Source organism: Lycorma delicatula, chromosome 5, assembly GCF_047948215.1.
Source record: "Lycorma delicatula isolate Av1 chromosome 5, ASM4794821v1, whole genome shotgun sequence".
NCBI classification, from domain to species: domain Eukaryota; kingdom Metazoa; phylum Arthropoda; class Insecta; order Hemiptera; family Fulgoridae; genus Lycorma; species Lycorma delicatula.
The window spans coordinates 78,537,760-78,560,405 of record NC_134459.1 but is presented as its reverse complement, the minus strand read 5'-3'; the positions used below and the strand labels follow the sequence as shown (position 1 = coordinate 78,560,405).

The 22,646-nt window shown below is 30.5% G+C and overlaps 1 protein-coding gene across 1 annotated transcript in view; it reads right to left on the bottom strand.

The window, feature by feature from the left end:
• LOC142325690 (nephrin-like) overlaps nt 1–18,438 on the bottom strand; it is a 575,430-nt gene extending 556,992 nt beyond the window's left edge. Inside the window, exon 1 of the mRNA XM_075367722.1 lies at nt 18,273–18,438. Coding sequence (XP_075223837.1) covers nt 18,273–18,438 — 166 coding nt within the window. The remainder of the gene's footprint in view (nt 1–18,272) is intronic.
• Between the last annotated feature and the right edge of the window lie 4,208 nt (nt 18,439–22,646).

Sequence of the window (22,646 nt, the reverse complement as noted above, 5' to 3'; positions counted from 1 at the left end):
CTCAACCGATTTTAACAAAACTTGACGGGGTGATGCAAACCTATTGGGAATAGAGAGAATTTGAGAATATAGAGCAATATTGAGAATTTATTTTAAAGTGAATCGGTTCACAAGAACCGGAGTTAGAACCAAAAAATGGGGGTTTTCGTACATTTCCAGCTTTTTTCGTTCTATTATTACGATTTCATGAAAACTACAGCTTCATTTAAGTATAAATCATATATTAAACTAATTATTTTTAAATGTATTTCATTATAAACATTGTATTTTAAAATTATAATAATAATAGTACAGACAATAAAGGGAAAATAATTAGCTTAATCTTTAAAATTTAAAAAGGTAGTAAAGAATATTATACAAAAAACTTTGGTAAAATGTACTTCCAATAAAATTGTGTGTGTTGCGATTTACTGAATTTGATTTATATTTAAATTTTTTTTTAGGTAATATGAAGTTATTAATTTAAATGTATGATTTAATTCAGAGAGGACAGAAAACGGAGAAGATCCCTTTTCCTGACTTTAAATTGAGCGTAACTCAAAAACGAATCAACCAATCTTCATTAAATTTTCACATGCTCAACTTTAGTTATACTTCTACAGCGTATGTAAATTTCAATAAAATTGATTTGGTAGTTTTGGAAATTTTTGAGCCACAAAAGTTTATACATTGGCATATATATATATATATATATATGCAAGGAAACCCCAATTTAAGTGAATTGTATTTTTATACTGCTCATCCCCATTTACATCATACAATCTAAAATATTAAAATATTACTGTGCTTTTCTTCGAAAAGCCGGTAAAAAAAAACTCAATTACATAAAAAAGTAATTTTCGCCATTCTACTTTAGTATCACAATAATCCAAAATGTGATCTGCTGTGAAGGTTGGTGTCCAAAAAATCAGTTTTGAAGTTTTTATCATTTTGAACACACGATACTAACGTAATATGATACACAAAAGAACACCGAAAGCTAGCTGAAACACCGAAAGCAATATTATTTTCAAAAATCATTAAGAGATTCAACATCCCTTCTTTCTTAACTAAAAGCGGAAATTTGCCCTTCTGATGCACTTACTGCAACAAAGTTTTTTAAAATTTAATATGTCATTGCGGGGATATTCGAAAATACATCCAACAGGTAGGTATTATAAGTATATCTGTTGTTAGGTTTACTTTTCAAAACAGATTTTTGCCTCTAATTCGGTTAATTAAAAAAGCGGTTAGCTTAAAAATCAATAAGGCACTATTCCAAATAAATTTACATCACCCCACCAGGTTTCGTTAAAATCGGTTAAGATTTGCTTCCGATAGTACCACGAAAAAAATCTTACGCTTACATACAAGTTGCTAAAAAATATCCTACATAATTGCTAAAAAGAAACGTGTAGACTAAACATAAAGATTATTGATTAATGTAAACTGAACTTTAGAATATAAATAAAGATATTGCCGTTAAAAAAATCTAATTTGGTAGAACTTTTTCAAAAAAAAACACACAAAAGGAAAAAGGGTAATAAAAAAATAATTCAAAAGTAAAATTTGTCACACAGTAACTACAAAATACAAACTCTTAAAGGATATTCATTTTATATCGGTTAAATAATTACTTGATCCATACTAAGCCGGCCATTACAGTTACAAGTTTAGTAATCTAGTTAGGAAACAATAGTTGTGAATAATATTTTTGTTCGACAATTAATTATCAAACGTAAATAATTAAATGAGATAGATATTAATTTGTCGTACGAGAAATAGTGTTGCAAAATAAAAACACATCCTTAATAAACTATTGAGAATACTATAAGTGAGTGAGGTAAAATGAGCTTATTTCACCATTATGGTTAATACTGCAAATTACTCGAACAAATGTGATAAATATGGGGTTTTCTTTACTTTTAAGAGTAGTTTTCATAATTTTTTGTTTATATATTAATAAAGAGATATATACAGGACTGAGGGGAAAAAATCATTACTTTTCCATTATTCAAGGAATGTAAATTGCTATGATTACTTAATTTTACATACTTAGTTATCACTATAACGTTGTATGTGATTTTTTACGTTACCTCAGACGTTTCTGATCCCATTAAGCCAGCAAGTTTACACATGTTTACATGTTGCATGCTCATTCACGCTCATCAAAAGATTACGTTGCCCCGCATTGTATTCTGCGTACCTCCTGCTGCTACGTAGTCTTCTTAACTACGGTTCGGTAGTTCAGTGAGTTTACATGGATTATGTACGCCTTGTTAAACAAGTTACAAATGAAAATTACGCTGTCGCATTGTTATGGAAACATAGCATTCTCCATAATCCGCGTAGATTTCAACGCGTGGGTTTTTAAACGAGTTGGCGGGATGGTTGGACGTGATCGAGGGACGGCTGCAAGAAGTTCAAACATCTACAGCAAGATACATTTATGACTGATTTAAGATTGTCTTTCCGCAAAACGTTTTTTTGTTCATTTATTGTTGGACTAAGGGTTGGGCCTTAGTTAGATTTTGCGAGGAAAGATTAAAAATAAGCCACAAGACAGTAGTCGACTCGTACAGCTACATACGGCAGATGTGTGCTCATAACTTAACGAACAATCTGTTACAAATCGGAGGGCCTGGTATGAATGTTGAAGTAAACGAAACCAGGTATTGAAAATGGAAAAATCATGTCAGTCAGATACTACCTGAGCAGTGTATGATTTTGTAGAGAAAAGAAGGAATGGTTCATGGTTGAGGCACCGGAGAGAAGAGCTGACTCAATTTTACTGTTAGTAACTAATTGCATAAGAGTAGCTCTACTATTCTTTCAGTCTACCGGGCATCGTTTGCAGGATTCGTAACAACCAGGGAAATTACGTTCATCAAACTGTAAATATCACAGAAAATTTCGGGTTGATCCTCAAATATAGCCACGCACCCAAACAAGTAAATGCACGTGGAGATTGATGAAGGGCCGAAATAAGAAGCAGCTCGGCATCGCTTCGTCTCTGGCGGAGTTCGTGTGTCCTCAGAGTAATCGTGATCGTGATTTATTTATTAAGATTTTTCCGCTTATTGGCTACCTGAATGACAGGTGAAAGTTATAGTTTCATTTTTTAATTAATTGATATATATATATATATATATATATATATATATATATATATAAACTGATTTATTGTTAAACAATTTCGTTATATGACAAATTTTAATAAAGAGTAAAAAATGTAAATATAATCAGAATTTGTAACAAACAAGTCTTTAAATAAATGTCAAATTACGCTTGTAAAAGAAAAATAGATCGCAAATAACTTAAGTCAGATGTTTTTACAGATTACGGAAAATTACCGAAAACCTTTAGTTATATTTTTTATTTATATTTATATTAGTTAATTTTAATTTTATTAAATTCAAAAGTAAATTAAAGTAGCTGTCTTAATCACAAATCAAGATAAAGAAATTACACATTTAAGGGTTACCTAACACACATAAAATTTGCACTTATATAGAGACTGAATTTCATCAGTAAAATATTTTTTATATCTTGTGATTGCAGGATTTATTTTAAATGTATTTTTTTAATTCGTTTAAAATGAATTGGAGGGATAAACGTAGTTAAATTTGGATAAATGTATTTTTTTAATGCGTTTAAAATGAATTTTCTTTGTTCATTGTATGAACGTTAGCTTATGTTTATTTTTTATTATTATTATTTTATTATGATAGTCTTACGTAGACAATACTTCGCATTGTTTAAAAGTGTTTTCTATAAGGTGTTTTGTATAGTGTGTTTAGTTTGAAAATTATTGTAAATATTATTATATTTACGACTGGATATTATAAAATGCGTAGCAAATACCATCAATGTTATTTTGGGGAGCTTTGTTATAGTATTTCCAATGTATATTTGCGTCAGCCTGTGGTCTGTTTGTTCACTGGAGAATAATGCAATCAAATCAGTTGACTTTGTGCATTAGAGGTTATTTGTGTTTTGTTAGTCGAGTAATGTTTTTGATTTTATCCTGAAAGCTATCTTATTATCATGTATATTTATTTATAAATATTTTAAAAAAGGAAATCCAACCGCAAACTTCAAGGTTCACTGAATTTTTAATTTCATCTATTATTATTATAAATAAAAGCATTTTGTGTTTCACCTCTTATGGCCACTAGGTACACCTAAAGGCTATTATCTCAGTGTTAGAGTTTATCATAATACAGTTCGGTCAAAGCCCAGGTTACGTCAATGTTAATAGCTAGTTAGGATATTACACCTAGGAAAACTTTGTTGTAATATTCAGGTAGACTCCTGAATATTATAGCGGTTCACATTAAAAACCCACACTGGCAAATGTTTAAAGAAACATTATATCGTACAGTATATTTTAATGTATAACTGAAGATTTTAATGATATACAAACATGCATTACTATATTGTATACATAATAATCCCCTGTTCTTATATTTGACCCAGTACAAAATTTAGATATGAAATGGTTTTCATATTATTTATGTGAGTTAATAATTTTAATAACACTCTTAAACTATCACGTTCTACCGATTATGAAATTACTCATATTATTAAAATTATTTATTATTAACGTGTTACTTTATTTATAATCAATAAATATTACTTGTAAAATAAAAGATACTGGTTAAAAGGAAATTTCGTTTTATGGTTGAAATTAAATCATCGTAAAGGATAAAGAAAGAAATTACATAAGTACTACCAACAACAAAATGTTTAATGTTCGTTTTTAAAGATATTTTACATTTTCTTAATTAGTTTTAATTAGTCGAAAACTTCGAAAATCTAATTAAACTGTGTTTACTTAAAAAGTTATGCGGTACATAATAAATGAAATTTTAAATTCTTGCAATTGTCTACAAATTTAATGGTTTAAATATAAAACTAAATAATTTACTAAAAAGTAAACCTATCTGACATTAACCGATGATATAACTAAATTAAATAAAACTGGTCAGGATAGATTGTAATAAAGAATTATAAACGTACTACACACTAATATTTACAAAAAAAAATGACCTACATACAATCACCAACTAATACAATATTCACTACTTGTCCTGAATCATCCAATTCATAACTAAAATATTTATTAAAAATAAACAAATATATTTTTAAATCAATTATTTTTTATTGACTTAATAATAAATGAAATAAAATTGCAAATCATTAACTATCTTATCTGTCTGATATAATATACCGGGTGGTACATTTAAAATGAGACACATCTATATCTCAAAAACTACACATATTAGGAAAAAATGTGTAATCGGAAAAATAGTGTAATCATTTAGGGAAAATGTGTAATCTTTAATAGAAAAAAATTTTATTAAAGTTTTACAGCCCTATTTTGTCCTTCATGAAATCAAATAAAGGTTATTTAAAGATCAATTTAATTTTTTTAAATAGGAAACTATATTTTTTATTGCAGAATTGAATTATTTCCAAAAAAAAATTAAAATTGGATTTCGGACTTTTTTCTAAAATTGATACATTTTTAGTTATTCATCTTCAAAAGTGCTATAGGCCTATACACTGGTGTTTTTCGTTTCATTAGGTCTGGCCCAGCTGTCGAGTTACATCCAACTGATGTTAAATTTTAAATAAAAAAACAATCAATTAAAGGATTAACCTAAATAAAATCCATTTACGTAATGAATTTTTTTAATCAGATAGTACATACCGGTGTGGTACAACGCCTACATGTGTTGTACGCTTTGGTCAGTTAAGTTATGTCGATTCTATAAAAATATTCTATAAAAATATTATTACTGATATTTAAAGATTATTTTAATGTTGTTTATTAACAATATACAAAAGGTTACTCAACAAATTATAGCAACAAATGTTCGAAGTGGTATTATTCTGCTTCTATGCATTTTTCGATAAGTTTTAGGAAAACGATCCATTAATAGAGCTTCTCTCTTGAAATATTATTTTTAAAATACAGTCTTTCATGTTTTCAGGAGTAGTGGTACTTCTACGTAAACCTTTTCTTTAAGGTAACCCCGTAAAAAAAGTCTACTGGAGTAATATCGGGGGAACAAACAGGCCAATGACTGGACAAGTTCGACCGATCCAAATATCATTGTATTCGCAGTCCAAAATTAGTCTGGTGATAATTGAACAATGAACAGGACAGCCATCATGATGAAACCACATCTTTCTTCTCTTCTTCAAGGGTACCATTCATCAAGCATTAAAGGCTACTGATTTTCTAGAAAATCTGCGTATTTCTTTCCGTTCAAATTTCCATCGAAATATGTGATCCGATTAATGTAAACGTATGATTCCGCACCAAACATTGTCCACGGACGTTGATGTTCTGCTTACCTTGGCTACCGTGGATTTTGCACTGCCTAATAATCCATATTATATCTGTTTACTGGTTCATGATTATTAAAACCTGATTCGTCGGAAAATAGAACATTAAGAAAAACATTTTGATCTACCTGCACTTTTTCCAGCGCCCATCGACAAAATGATACTCTTAATTCAAAGTCGTCGTGCAATTCCTGATGCAGTGAAATGTAATACGGATGGAATTTCAGACATTTTAATATTCTCAGAACACTGGTTTTGACATCCCGGAATCACGCGAAATTCTTCTTGAACTAACATGAGGATCTACAATGACCGCCGCAGCCACCGCTATTTCTACAATAACTTCTGTAACAGTATTTTTACGGTTCCTATTTTTGACCTCCACGCTTCCAGCATCACTAAACTCTTTTATAATTCTGTATACGGAAGTACGACTTGGAATATTTCTACCGGGGAATCGTAGAGTATACAAAGCCACTGTTTGATCAACATTTCGGTGACATTCCTTGTAAAGCAAATTACCTCAGTTTTTTCTCTAATTGTAAATCGTTCCATAATTTATAATAAATAAAAACTAATTAATTTAATATTTATTAATAGTTGGCGAGTAACAAAGCAATAAAAAAATTAATTGAAGACACTGTTAATACGTTCACTTACAAATGTTATCTACAACTTGGACATTACTTTTAGGCTATTTTAAAACGTTCGCTGTGTTTACATGCTCAACTTCTTTTTCCTCTTCTTCATTATTATTAGCTTCATTATTTGTAGCATTGATTATTTTTTGTTTAAAATTTGATTTTATTTAATTTAAAATTTAACATCAGCTGGATGTAACTCGTCAGCTGGGCCAGATCTAATGAAACTAAAAATACCAGTTTATAGGCCTACAGCACTTTTGAAGATAAATAATAAAAAAACCATCAATTTAAAAAAAAAAAGTTTGAAATGACGTTTTGCAAAAATGATATTTTTTGCAAAGAATTCGATTCTGCAATAAAAAATAAAGGTTTCTATTAAAAACAATTAAGTTGACCTTGAAACAACCTTTATTTGGCCTTATCAAGGACAACATAGGTTGTAATCGTATTTCCCCCTTGAAATGGAAAAACTTCAATAGAAAACATTTTTTCCTAAAATGTGCAGTTTTTTAGGTATAGATGTGTCTCAGTTTAAATGGACCACCCGGTATAAATGTCATTCACTATATTTTACATATATTGGTATATAACGTTGGCAAGATGATACAAAACTGCTGAGCCGATTTTTCAAAATGTTTTTAAATAAATAGTTTTTATTTATTTACTTTTCCTAATGCGTTGAAATCCGTTTAACTAGTTAACAATAACCACTGGGTTAGTCTAGTGGTGAACGCGTCTTCCCAAATCAGCTGATTTGGAAGTCGAGAGTTCCAGCGTTTAAGTCCTAGTAAAGCCAGCTATTTTTACACGGACTTGAATACTAGATCGTGGATACCAACCGGTATCCACGATTCTTTGGTGGTTGGGTTTCAATTAACCACACATCTCAGGTATGGTCGAACTGAGAATGTACAAGACTACACTTCATTCACACTCATACATATCATCCTCATTCATCCTCTTAAGTATTATCTAAACGGTAGTTACCGGAGGCTAAACAGGAAAAAAGAAAAGAGAGTTAACAATAAGCAACCCCCTCCCCCCCCACAAAGCCCAATGAGATGAGGATGATATATATGACACCCAAAGGAGGTACTGTAGTTTTGTACCCCTCAGGCCAACCATTCCTGAGGCGTGTGGTTATTTGAGACCCAAAAACCAAAGTACACCCGCCGACTGTACTTGAATACTAGTCTGTTTGTCTAGTATTCAAATCCGTATAAAATCAAGTAGGATTTGAACCTCAGAACCTTTGACTTCGAAAATCAGCTGTTAAACAAGTGATTTGCGACAACGTGTTAACCACTAGACCATCCTGGTGGGTTAAAATAAAATATTAAGCTACATGTCTCAATCGTGAAAAAATGAGCCATGCTGTTTGCCTATCTTAAAATCCATAAATTATAATTAGTGGACGAATTTCTGTTTAATCGGGGAAAAAATACTGTTTAAAAGCTGTTGAGTGGATTAGCAAATGATATTTAAATGGGGATCACACAGACACACACACACACACACACACACACACACACAAAAAGCATATATAAACAGATACATAATACAGGAATCCTTAACAATGCATTAATGTAGAATATTGCTTGGTCAAAAGTGGAAATAATAATGTGAATAAAAATTAAGCTTTTGTTAATGCAACTATTTTTTCTCCTATTTATACTTGTATTATCTGCCTAATTTTGATAAATACAATCTCTAAAATTATATATAGATTTTTTTTTAATAAAAATCGATTAATTTTAAACACGTCAAAAAAAGCTTACACTGATCAACACTTTTTATTTGTGAAACCATTGTATGGTAGTTCAATCTCCTAATTAAATATAACAAAAAATAGTTAACCTTATACATATTTCCTCCTCTTCCTCTCTTTTTTTTTATTTTTGGGTTTATAGGTTATTTTGATTTTGATTATTATTTTTTAATTATTTATTTGGTGTTTGGGGTTTGTGATGGTGTTTTAGGACTTTCTTTATTGGTTTTTTTAATTCGTAATTCTAGAAGAGATTATTAACGGAAAATATGCTTCAAAATGAAAACATTATCCGAACACGATTGTCCAGACCGAAAATCTGACTACTTCTCAAATGTCTGTATCGCAGTTAAAATGTGGAATTCCGTAGGTATTTAAATTAATAAATTTACTGATTAACAATCAAAACAAAAATATTAACGTAAACAAGATTAATTTTTATTGTTTATTTGAAATATAATGTAGTAGAATTAAGAAACACGTGACAATGAATTGTATAAATGAGAGATTAAGTCTTGCGAGAAGTATATCGTATTCCTTCATACATAAATACAGAATATTTGAAATGCCTCTTTTTGATGCCATTCAAGTTTTTTATTTCCGAATATATCAGTGTTCAGACGCAAAAATAAGTTCGTTTGTCACATGTTGAAATTGATTACTTTATAGAATACGTAAATAGTTTCATTAGTATAAGATACAAAATTCACTATTCAGTGTACGGTAGTGGATTGGAAGAGAATCATGGTAATTAGAAATAAAATTGTAATTCAAAGAGTAGAATTAATCAGAAAATGCCTAAGATATTGAAAAATGTTGTATTAAAGTAATAAAAAATTTCATGTAGATTAAATTTTTCGGATACAAATATATTACAACTGGACATTTTTTTTTTTATCATTTCTGTCTATTTTTGTTTTTTTTTCTTATTTTCTGAAGAAACTGCAGTAAAGTTCTTTTAGAACGCCGGCAATCTTCCCGACTAAGAATATGTCATAACGGGTACAGTATAGGGATATGAGTAAGTGACGCGTATGTATTGTAATAAACAGAAAGTATCGTATTAAAAGTGAACATGCGACAAGTTGAACAACAAAATTTCCTTCGTTACTGTTATATGCTTTGTACATTATTGAAAATACGAATACACATTGTTCAAAAGGTCCGATCGTAAAAGACGCGTTTGTATAAGCGACTCGAAAATTAGATTCGTGAAGTGTACGCCGATATACTTGGAAAATTGGTGGCCGGTTATAATTATGAAGGTAAACAAGAGGAACTTTCCTCGTCGTAAAAACCATACTAAATGAGTTTAGTAAGCAGTGGGTGCTTGGAAACATCTGTCGGCAAACAGACGATGTTTTCTAGCGAAAATATCGGAACAAAAGGGTTCGAGCAGGCAGGATTTAAATATTTAAATATCAATTATAACTACAATTTCATCAGTAAAAGTACTTTTTTTCATATTAATATTTTACTTAAGTAACACTTACGAGAAGTTTTATAAAATACAGTTTCTGACAAAGAGAAAGGGGGAACTTCTTCACGTTATTTTTTAAATAAATTATATTTATTTTTAAAAACTTTATAGGTTATTTTTTAATCAGTTAAGAAATAAATCAACATGAGAAATTTATTAAACAATGATACATCATCGTTCAAGAAGACTGATTAAACAGGCAACGAGAAAATAAAATGCTAATTTTAAATTACATTTGTAAATACGCGTTTTTTAACCTGGTTTTGATATATAAAATATATATGATGTAAAGATATATATCATAGCTGTAGTTAAGGACGTTCATGTTATTTCTGCAAACTTAAGGTAGAATTTACCTTGATAATTATGAGAATTATTATTGGTACTTACCCCTAATTTCATTACGTAAATTCGACAAAAATGATAAAATACATTTCTTCTACAGTTTTAAAGCACTTAAGTAATTGTTTTCATTAGGTGATTATATATCTTATAGTATCTATAGCACACAAAATCAACATTTCGTTCAGAATAAAAGCTCTAAATCCAACAGCAGTATTTTACTTTCTACATTTCTGTCTATATTTTCTTACTTTTTTGTCTCTCATTCCGTTTTTAAAATTGGCTCATTTTACTCTTATGTTATATATCTCTCATACAGTCTTGTTTTTCGTTTCTCTCAGAAAAGCGCTCTCGTTATTAATATTTCCCCTCTATAATGTTGAAGCCATACTATAACAAAGAATATTGGGTTACCAGCCTTCAATCTTCTTGTAAGCGCAACCGCCAAGATCGGTGTTTTCATTTGTTATTAAAAGTTGCATGTTTCTACATTAAATTAAAGAAGTTTAGTTCTATTCAGTACAATATCACATTCAATTTATTCATATAGATGTAGAAGTAAAGAGAATAATACAAAAAATTCTCCTTATTAACATAATGAAAACTTTTTATGCGTGTTTGATCAAGTTATATTATTAATAATATAAATGCACATATATATCAAAATAAATAAATTTATTTATTTTAAAAATTAAAGTAAAAATGATAAATTTCTTAATATAAAAGTGAGAAATCAGTTTAAAAAAATAAGAAAATTTAAAATGCACGAGGCTGCTGCTTTGATCGCTTAACTAGTAAACTTAAATAATATTTCATATTTTTTTAAATGAATAAAATATACATTAATTATGAAATATTTTTTTCAAAGAATACTGGAAGTTTCTAATAAATCATAAATATACATTAATTCATTCGTACGGTTTTATAGTATTACAGAACAATAAAATCATGGAATAAAAATTTATTGCTAATTCTTTTTCTTTTTGTTTTTTTTTTTTTAAATAAAACTTTAGTACCATTAAATATAAAATATTTATTTACTAATTGGTTTTTTCGAGGGCTAATCATATTGATTTTACAAAAGTAACTTAAAAGTTATAAATATTCATAATTATTTTTTTTAACAACTTAAAAAAAGTTTATAATACATTAATAAATACATTACATACATTAATAAATTAATTAGTCTTAGTTAATTGATTAACATATAATTATCAAAATGTATTTTATTTTTTAAATGTATTAAAATTATGTATATAAAATTGTTATTTTTAATAATATATTAAAATAAAAAATGAAGAATTCTTATATTTTCATTAAAAGTGTAGAATGTTCATCAAAAATTAAATACTTCGCTTTCATATTGTAACTAAGGCATTCTAAATAAAGACATATTTTCGCCCGACTACAGCAGAGAAAAAATATTTTAGCACACCGTAAAATGTTAGTCTATATAAATGAGAATTTAGTTTCTTGAGAGTAAAAAGACATCTATCATTGTTGAGTCCAGAATCATTATATTCCTTCAGGAAGAAAATAACAACTTTTTTTTTATTTACAAGGCCAGTAAAGTCCCTTGAGAAAATTTTACGATAACAACGTATAGGATTACTGTTTAAAAATAAACCTAATAGATAGTTCAGTTAAAGTCCAATTTCCATCTTCCGTATTTGGTACGTGACCTTTTCTTTAAAATGCTTACATTTTCAGAAATGAGTTAATTATTGTTACCTTACTGTAAACTGTCTTATAAATTGAAAAAAAAACCAAAAAAAAAACTAGAAATATAAATATATAGGAAAAATTGTGAAAACGGAATTACTCACTTTGGAACAATAAAGTGGCTCAAACTTCTTTTTTTTTAATCTTTCCCTATTTCAAAATAAACGATTAGTTTTAGTTTTTTTTTTTTTTTAAATGATTTAAAATCATTTAATTTCTAACAATGTTAAAGGTAAGTAATAAAAGGCGGTATCGTTTAAAAAAATGTAATTTACTCATGTATTTTCCTGAATGTATAATACATCCTGAATACATAAGATTGGAATACATTATTTTTTATTTATTCAATAAATATCTTTCCTATCAGGTGTTAGTTTCATCTCGTTTGTTGATATACAAGCGGATTAATGTGGCTTTTGGTTACAGCGAAAAAAATTCTACTACCTTTTCCAGTTGATAATAATAAGGAAAATATCCGTTTAGATTGGACAGGAAAACCAGTTTAAACTTTCAACAACGTAGCAGAAAGTCATCCCTAAGTTATGAATTCTATTTATCCGAGTCGGATAAAAAATGCTCAACGTTTTGAAACAAAATATCAATTCAACTCATTAAAAAATATCGATTAAGTTTCTTATGTGACAATTAGTTAATTCCATTTATTTGTAATTTTATAAAATGATTTTGCAACTTAAATCGTAAAACAAAAAAAAAATTAAATATGGAAAGTAAATATCCATACCTTAGGTTAAAAGTATTAAATTAAATGAACTGTGTAAAGTGACAACGATGTTGTAAGTTGGTCTATAGATTTGATGTTTTATTTTCATTAATTTAATAGCATACACAATGGTAACTTTTCCAGTTCAATTAAATGTTAAGAAAAAATTAATAGAATGTATTACGATTAATAAATAATGTTTATTAATAAAATAGTAGCTTTCTATTTTGAATCATTAAACGATGTTTTTTTTTTTATGTTTATATTATTTGATACTAATGAATTATTTAATACAATCGACTAATCTTGTTATACTTAACTACAAAAACAAAAAATATTTATTATATATTTAAAAAAGATTAATTTTTTAGTCAAAGAATTTGAAATTTGTTACTAATGAAGACAAAGATGAAATTCTCGTCTGAAAAAAAATATGTTTACGTATGAATCAAAACATCAGCTATGTGTAATATAAATATATATATATTACATTACAGTTCCCAGAACTGTATCTCCCGCAGATTTCATTATATTAAAAAAAAAAAAAAAAAAAAAAAAAAATGGTGTCGAAAAACACGTTTTTTTAGTTTAAAGTACAATAACTTTGTTAAATGAGTAATAAATGCATAAATTTTATCATTAAAACTTGTATATATATTTATATATGTTATATTATACATATATATATATATATATATATATATATATATATATATATATATATATATAAATATTGCCTTTAATCTTCTAAAGGCAATCATCTATATTAAATAATAACAAAAAACCACGAACAATGTTTCACTTACATTTTAAAATCTACTAAAGTATATTACGTTTAATGGCTCATGAATACTAATTTCCCATACTAATTTATATGATGATATAAATGCTTTTTTTTTATTCTGATTGGATCAGCATAGGAAAAAATATATAAGCTTTTGCAGATAAGATGTTTTAAGGAGATAAAGAATAGGATATTCAACAAATGATTTAAAAAATAGAAGGTATAACAGAGGACGGTATGGAAAATGAATGTTAGGCAAAAAAAAAAGCATTGAAGACAGAAATAAAAAGATACAAATAAGGAGTACGGTATTGCGTACGCATAAGGAGGAAAGAGACTTTCGACGAGAATCAGGAATAATAAGAAAAAAAGAAAAAACGAAAGAGAGATTTAAAATGTAGGCATAGAAGAAGAGATAACGGTAAAACGAAGGGAGATTTAAATGTAGGCATAGAAAAGATTGGAAAGATTAAATGGATATATTGTGTGAAAGATGAGGAAATTTAATGAAGAATGAGAAAGAGAGAGAGTGAGAGAGAAGAATAGAAGCTTAATCAGAGTACACAGCTGGCTTGAATTATTTCAAGAAAAAAATTGTTCAAAAACAGATTTAGAAGGATTAAGAGAAAAGAAGAACAGCAGAAATTATAAACTACCTAAGAAAAAAATCCAGGTTCTATCAGGAAATCAAAAATTTAGCTGGAAATTAGAATACGTGTCATTATAGAGTCATCCCTTTCATAGGATTATATGTATGAAGATATGCATTTAAATTAACATGGAGGTAGACATATTTATAAATACTGTTGAAAATCATTCAAAATTCGAATCCGGAATTGAAGAAGAAAAAATTCTTCATTTGAGATGAATACCTTCTTCGTTCTGGAAAATTTCATTCTGAAAATTTTATTTTCTAAGAACATCAAACGATTAATCCCTTCCTTAGAGATTTCTTAAATATATTCGGAATATACGAGTAAATAACTGATTGGAGATTGGTACTACATCTATCTTTTCTTTATAAAAATATTAAAGATTATCATCTATTTATCCAAGCACAACAAGGTACATGAATTACTCGAGGAGCACAACGTGAGTTGGAAAAGTTGGTTTAGGATGTTGATAACCTAACTAAACAACCCGCTTTCAACTTCAATTGTCTTAAATGATACTGTGCAGCTTTAATTCAACAATCCCTTATATCACTTTTAACAAAATTTCCTAAAACTTTTTATATACATATAATAATTTTATTTTTTAGGGTTTTTTCGTACTACTCTTTTTATTTGTAACGATATTCTTTACTATATAATGGTAATTATGTAACATTCGAAATATCCATTTAATTTTATATTTGAATAAATTTTTCCTGTTAACAATTTCTGATCTTATTTTATTTTTGAATTTGGAAAAATAAGATAAATTTAAATTGAATAAACTGATACTTATATTGATATTTAAAGCAGAGCTTCATATGATTGATGATAATAAAATATCAATCTGATTTCTCAAAACATCATAGGTAAAATTTAAATATGAATACAATTTGTAGCCCGAAAATCTCCAAAACTACTGCATTAATTTCATTGAAATTATGCTATTTTGCAATAGTATAAATTGTGCATGTGAAAATGAAGGTAAAAATTTGTAGCTGGAAGGTAGGTAGTTGATAATTGCTCAACCGATCATCGATTGACTCTTTATGAGATTGCAGGTGGTTTGGATGAGCGCTACCAATGTTAAGTTCCGGTTCAGCAAGAACGTTTTCTGGACACTGCGGACTGGAAAAAATCTGTTTATTTTCTTTCGGCCAGGATTAGAGTTTTGGATCGGAGTCTGGAGGTTCTGGATTTAGAGGACCCGGCAGTGAGTCTGTCGGCGGCCTTTATTGACGCCGCGAAAATAATTTAATTCCCCGAAGTTCTGGTAGAGAGGCTTGCTCCGTGGTGGAGCAGGGAATTGTCGACTTTGAAACAAGCTGTCAGTCGTTTGCGAAACGTTTCTCAATGTGAGAATGATCCGGAACGGCGGGCAGTTTTTGTGTCTGAATTCAAAGATCATAGATCATTTTCACAAAGTTCGGACAGCGAAAAGAGATTCCTGGCGTTCATTTTTGCATGAGCAGAGGAACAAGGATCCCTGGGGAGTCGTCTATAGGGTACTGGGACAAAAACGACATAAGGACGTACTTCTGTCTGCCGCAAGATGACCCGGAGAATTCAGGATGATGCTTCTTAATGGCCGTTTGGCAGTGAGGCCTCAGGTTCGGATTTCGATATCAGGCCTTCGTATTAAATATGTTGAAGTTCAAAAGTACCTCGGGGTGTTTCTTGACGAGAAATTGCATTTCAATAAGCACCTTAATTACGCTGCGGAGAACGCCTGTCGTGCCTTCTTTGATATTTGACGAGTGGTCAATTCTGATGGGGGTCTTAATTGTAAGGGCTATGAGTATCCTGTTTAAAGGCGTGTGTGAGATAATTATGCTATATGCGACGCCTGTTTGGGAGGATAGACTAAAATTAAAAAAAAAAAATCGGGATAAATTATTACGAGCTCAACGCCTTATATTATTAATGGTAACGGAACGTTAACGTACTATTTCACGGGAGGCAATTATGGTGATTGCATACGTGAAACCGATAGATTTAATTGTGTCAGAAAAGCAGCAGCGTTATTTTTCAGGTGAATTTATTTCAGAAAAGGTTCGCGAGTTAGAACGGCATGGCAATGTTTTACGGCAGGCCAGATGGATGAGGCCGAGGGTGGGCGTTATACACATGATGTCTTCCTAGACGTTATTGGTTTGCGGGGCGTCCCTAGGGTTCACCCTTACAAGTATGAGATGCAATTTCTTTCTGGTCATGGCGCCTTCCGAGACAGACTCCAGCGATTTGGGCTGGTGGATTCAGGTGTGTGTCCAGATTCTGGACAACTAGACGACGCATACCATGTAATTTATGAATGCGCAAGAGACGAACTTATGCGCATGGAGACAAGATGTCGGCTCGATATTTTTGGATCGACATTAGATATCCGTGAGAATTGAAAAAACCGGGTCGAATGGGTAATCGTTGAAAATTTCATCGGGTACCTGGCATGTGAACGAATTACTGAGGGAATTTAGGGTTCGGCCTGGTCTTCCCTATGTTTCGGTTTTGATATGCTTGTGTTATAAGGTTTGATGCTTTTGTACTGTTTTGTTTATTTAGTTTTATTTTTAGGTTTATTTTTATTTCTTGGTTTGTGTTATGGTTGCGTGTTGAACTCAACTTCTAACCTATCGATGACGGTGACTGTGCCACCCAACCTCGCCGACAAGTTGTTGGCAGATGGTCGGGTACGTATAGGATGGTGGCCTGCAGAGTAGTGCGGCGATCCCTGGAGGACCACTGCTTCCGCTGCTAGTGTCCGGGGCACAAGGCAAAATAGTATAGTTGCCCGGACCGTACCGAACACGGTTTTAATTGTGGGGAGGCTGGCCACGTCAGAAAGGCCTGTCTTCGGGAGGCCAGATGTTCTTCCTGTAATGTGCATGGAAAACGCCCCTGGAGGCCGGGGTTACAAAATTACCCATGCGGCATGAGGATTGTCTGCTGCTGCACTTGGATACCACGCGGTTCCTATCTGGGACAGCCCCGTCCTGGATGGGTGGGATGCTCCGGCGTCTCTCTTTCGATGATCGGGCAGGGACTCCATCCGGAGCCGTCGGGGGAAAAAAAGAAGACCGTAGTCCTAGTGAGGGATTTCTTCAGTGGTTCCCCATTTGAGGTGAGGCAACATAAAGACAGGAGTCCCGGTGAAGGTACCCCCCCTGAGGTAAGGGTCTTCTTATTTGAGGCATGGCAAGAACAGACCGAGTGCCGGCTGCCTGCATGGTGCCTTGGGAACGGCATAACCGGGCCCAGGGTTATTTTCCCAGGTTGTTTGACGCAATGACACCCCCTAAAGTTGAGATTCTGTTTGAGTACGTGTCCGGCTCTGGAGAGCGGGGAAAAAACCTATCGGGTAGGTAGTTTGTGTTTTTAATTTCAGTTCCTTCATGTCACTCAGTCTTGGTCGACATGGATGTGGTTTTTTTAAAGTCTTCATTTCCTAATAGCACAGCGATGCGAATACCACATGTGATATTCCCATCGCATGTGGTAACTGGGGAATGTGAAACTGAGGCAAGAACAAGGCTGAGAGATGCCTTTTGGCAAGGTTCTGAAGATAACCTCCGGTAAAGCCCATAAGGGTATGGAGGGGTAGCGTGGCGACCAAAACTGCCACATGGAGACTGTCTTCCCCTATGGGGTCAGGATGTGCATATGAAAATATGATGAAGATTGGTTGAGTCGTTTCTGAGTTATTTCAATTTAAGGACCAACAATGGGCAAAATAACCTCAATTTGAGGTAATTTTTTTCGGTCTTATGGTTGGACAACAATTAGGGGGTTGACGTTTTGAGGTATGAAGATTATGAAAGAAAATACCTTCAAGTATAAAACTTTCTGACTCGATAATCTCTAAAACTACTAGATCAATTTCATTGAATTTTAGATAAGCAAATAGTGTATCTGACGTTTGTATGTGCAAATTTGATGAAGACTGGTTAAGTGATTCTTCAATTACGATCAATTTAATATCGACAACAGACATAATCTCAAATTGAGGTTACGTTAACTTTGTAGTGGAGTATTTTCATACGCGCTTATGCAAGAGTCACAGTGCTGAGCGAGTTTAAACTTTGTGCTTGTGTGCAGGGCCTACACGATATTTATAAATACTTAAAAAAATTTAATATTAAATAAATAAAAATTATACGTCTTTTAGTTTCTCATTTAATTTATATTATGATTATATTTCTTGCGTAAAAGATTATAAAACTAATTATACAAAAACTACTGTACAAAATAAAATAACAGAAAGTGGTTTTCTTGTGCAGAACTTCGTGAGAATTTTTTAATCTTTTATTTATAAATTCAAAATGAAAAATACTTTTTGATTTATTCAAGCATTTTAAATAATATGTAAAAATATTATTGTGTAAAATGCAAATTATTAACAAACCACGCCTACAGGTATTAAGGGAAGACTTGAATACAATCGATTAAATATGGAATATCATTTAATTAATATATTTAAAAGTATACGGTAATTATAATTTTTTTTTCATTTTTCAGATAAGATTACATAGTAGAATAATAATTTTTAAATGAAATTTTGAGAATTTTGTCTATTCTTAATTAAGTATTCTGAAAAGAAGCTGAATAAGGTTTTCTTAATAATTTATCAACAAAGCATGTCTACTAGGTATCCTAGATTGATGAAAGAATATTAACCAAAAAAAGGAGATTTTTATTTCTAAAGAATATTAAATATTTCATATATATGTATAGAATATTAAATATTTTATAAGTGCATAAAACATAATATTTAATATAAGATATTTAATATTGTAGAATGACTAAAATTTTAAATGTTTCAGTAAAAGCTATGAAACATTAAGTTATAGTTATTATAAGATAAAATTTTAAATATATATTAAAATATCAACAAATATGTGAGATATGAATAAAAGCGAGGATGAATTTCACGTTATGCCTCTCTTAAAATTAAATAAAATGTAATATAAATAATTTTACTTATAGAAAAAATTGCTGAGAAAGCTATAATTCAGTTATAGTAATAATTTAAGTGAACCAGATTATTAGGACGAGCTTATACGCTAACTGAAACTTTATTTGTTAATAAAAAATTAAAACAAGTCATAAAATTTAACTACTTATATTAAATATAATATTTTTTAATGAGAATCTCTATAAATATTAAGAAAAGACAACTAACTGCTTTGTCCAATCAATTAATAATAACGCTCTGACTATCAACTATCATAGATAAACCTAGATCCATTTAAAAATAACTAGGAAGAAAAGTTTATTTAATTAATTAAAATTAATTTATTCTTTACAAAAATTCAATTAATATTAAATGAAAAATAACATTTGTATAAATTGAAGTTGTACGTATATAATAAAAGCAAGCTGCAAAACGATGTAAAGATTCTAACGCTTCATCAGGGTACTGGGTATTTCTAGTTAAGAATATTGGCTTTTATTAAATCGAAGTCAAATAACATATTTTTACAGCTATAAAATAACTTTTATAGTTATAAACACCTTTTTTTTGATTCAGATCATCTTTGAAGCACGTGAACAATTTTTACGTATGGTTTTTAATCTTTTTACTCCAGTAATTTATCATTTTTTATGAATGGAGCTGTTTTCTTTCCTTATACTACGCCATTTTGTTATTGATTTGCTTGTTAGTTACTGAAACCCATTAAAACTCTTGATTTCTTTCTCGAAATGTGTTTCGATCTTTCTTTCTTCATAATTGATATAATTAAAACTTCTTCCGTGTCTTCACGGATCTAGTTGATCCAACCATTGTTCTTTTGAATTTTGATGTTTGTAAGATGTCTTTTGCGAATTTTACGTCATTCATGCAAAAAACTGTGGCTATAGAGTTGGATTTTTCATTTTCGGATTATATCAGTGAGTTTTTCAGGATGTGTAGAGTTCCATATTGGTTCAGAGTTTTAAGTTGTCATCAGTTTTCCTTGAGTCTAGTATTTTCTTGAGAATCTTGCTTTCTTTGTGATGGATGTCGTGTTTGGTTAGTGAAGCAATTCTGCTGCATATAATCGTTTGGGTTGTATGACGGTCTTGTAGTAGCGGATCTTGGCGTCGATGGAGATTCATTCTTTATTCTTTATTGTTACCTCTTTCGGATGAGTTGCTATTTTATATGTATTGGTATATATAAATATTCGTATATATATATATATATATATATATGTGTGTGTGTGTGTGTGTGTGTGTGTGTGTGTGTGTGTGTGTGCGCGTGTGTAAGTAATTAGGCGTGTAAAAAATGAGATTTCATATAAATGTTAAAAAACAGATACTAAAACAGGTAACAACAAACCATGTCAAGTAAGATGAATATAGGAACGAGTTTTAACGTAATCTAATTTATCAGTAACATACCTTTTTTCTATTAGAATGTAAATGAGCGGTATGAATTTTTAAATAAGTAAACGTAAAAATAAGTGGTAAAACTAGAATAATATTTGAAAATTATATTATATACTTATTTTCCTTATAGGTATTATTAAAATCATTTTGGAAAAGTGTAATCAATCAAACACAATCGACAGAACTTTCTTCTTTTCAATTAAAACTTTTTGACCATCGTTATCTCTTACAACTTGCTATTTCACGTTGGTGTTTACTCTTATATTATTAGAATTTAATTTATAAGCTTTACTGGAAAGAAAATTTTTAGGTGAGTGAAATAACAAATTTGGAAATTAAATGTATATATAAAAACTTAAAAATACCGCGCGCGCGTGCACACACAAACGCACACATGAACAAAATATACACACACATACATATATATATATATATATATATATATATACATATATATATATGTGTATATATGTGTGTGTGTGTGTATATATATACATATATGTATATATATATATGTGTGTGTGTATATGAAATACATACTTTACAATTACAGTTACTGACTTATACAATCTAAAAATATAGTATTTATTGCTTACATATTCCACCGAAGAGGACTAACAGAAGAGAGTGGAGATGCTATACAATAAGATGAAAAGCACATTTCTACTTGATAATCATGAAATTTGTCTCTGAATTTAATTTTCAACTACCATTCTATAGCTAAATTTCAGGAATGTCATAAACTGAAATAATATATAGACAGCCTATATTTGTTCAGTATATTTTAATATAAGTGTATGCTGAACGCTCGAAAGATATCAAATATACGGTGGAACAAATTTGTTTCCTTACAGAAGGACGAATGGAATTTTGATATAAATAAAATAAATTAAATAGAATAAATAAAAATAATTACTGAAATAGGAAAATGTTGCAAAAATTTAATTGAATATAAAAACTAATTGAATATAGTATTATTGCTAAATTATTTTAGGTAGAGTTATTTCATAAGAAAGCTACCTATTGTAATTTCGAAATACCTTCGCATCTCCCAGACCCCAAAACCACCATTAGCTAAGAAGTTTATATAAACATTTATTGTTACCACATATACGTCTAATTTAATATCGGCGGACGAACACGATAGCAGCTCAGATGTTAGCTGGAGCACAGGATAGGTTCGCGCTTGTACAAACATCACTCCCGCCACGCAGTTCTCCCACCACTCTCAGGCTGCAATAAAAGAGCGTGAACGAGTGTGAAATTTTAATTTGTCGTCGACCACCGTCTGGAGAAGACCATCAAGAAGATGGAAGAAAACAGAAGAAGTTCTCTGGCCACCTCAACGTGGGACCTCCCGGCAGATGCCAACATCCACAAGTTGCGGCTCGTCCAATGAAATCACACCAGGGAAGCCTGGTATGATTTCATTGGATGAGCAACTCCCCGATTTCGCCGGAGACAAACTTCCGGACCCAACAGCTCTTCTCAGAGCTAACTCAAAAAATGGCCCTTTTCAGGGCCACCGCAAGGTTATAAATTACGAGCCGTCGAAGCTATTCAACGACAACAGCCCTTCTCAGGGTTACCATAATTAATTACAACGAGCCGCGAAGCTAATCGACGTCAACAACAGCTCTTCTCAGGGCTACTACAAGGTTATTAAGTGCCATGTGCCGTCGAAGCCAATCGTGAATATATATATATATTTTTTTTTCACTTTCTGTTGGACACGAAACTGCCGTAACTTTGCGCCAACCACTTTGAAATTGTTCCTTAAAAATAACTTGTTAGTAAATCTTGGTCGAGTTTGTTAACAGCCAAAATCGG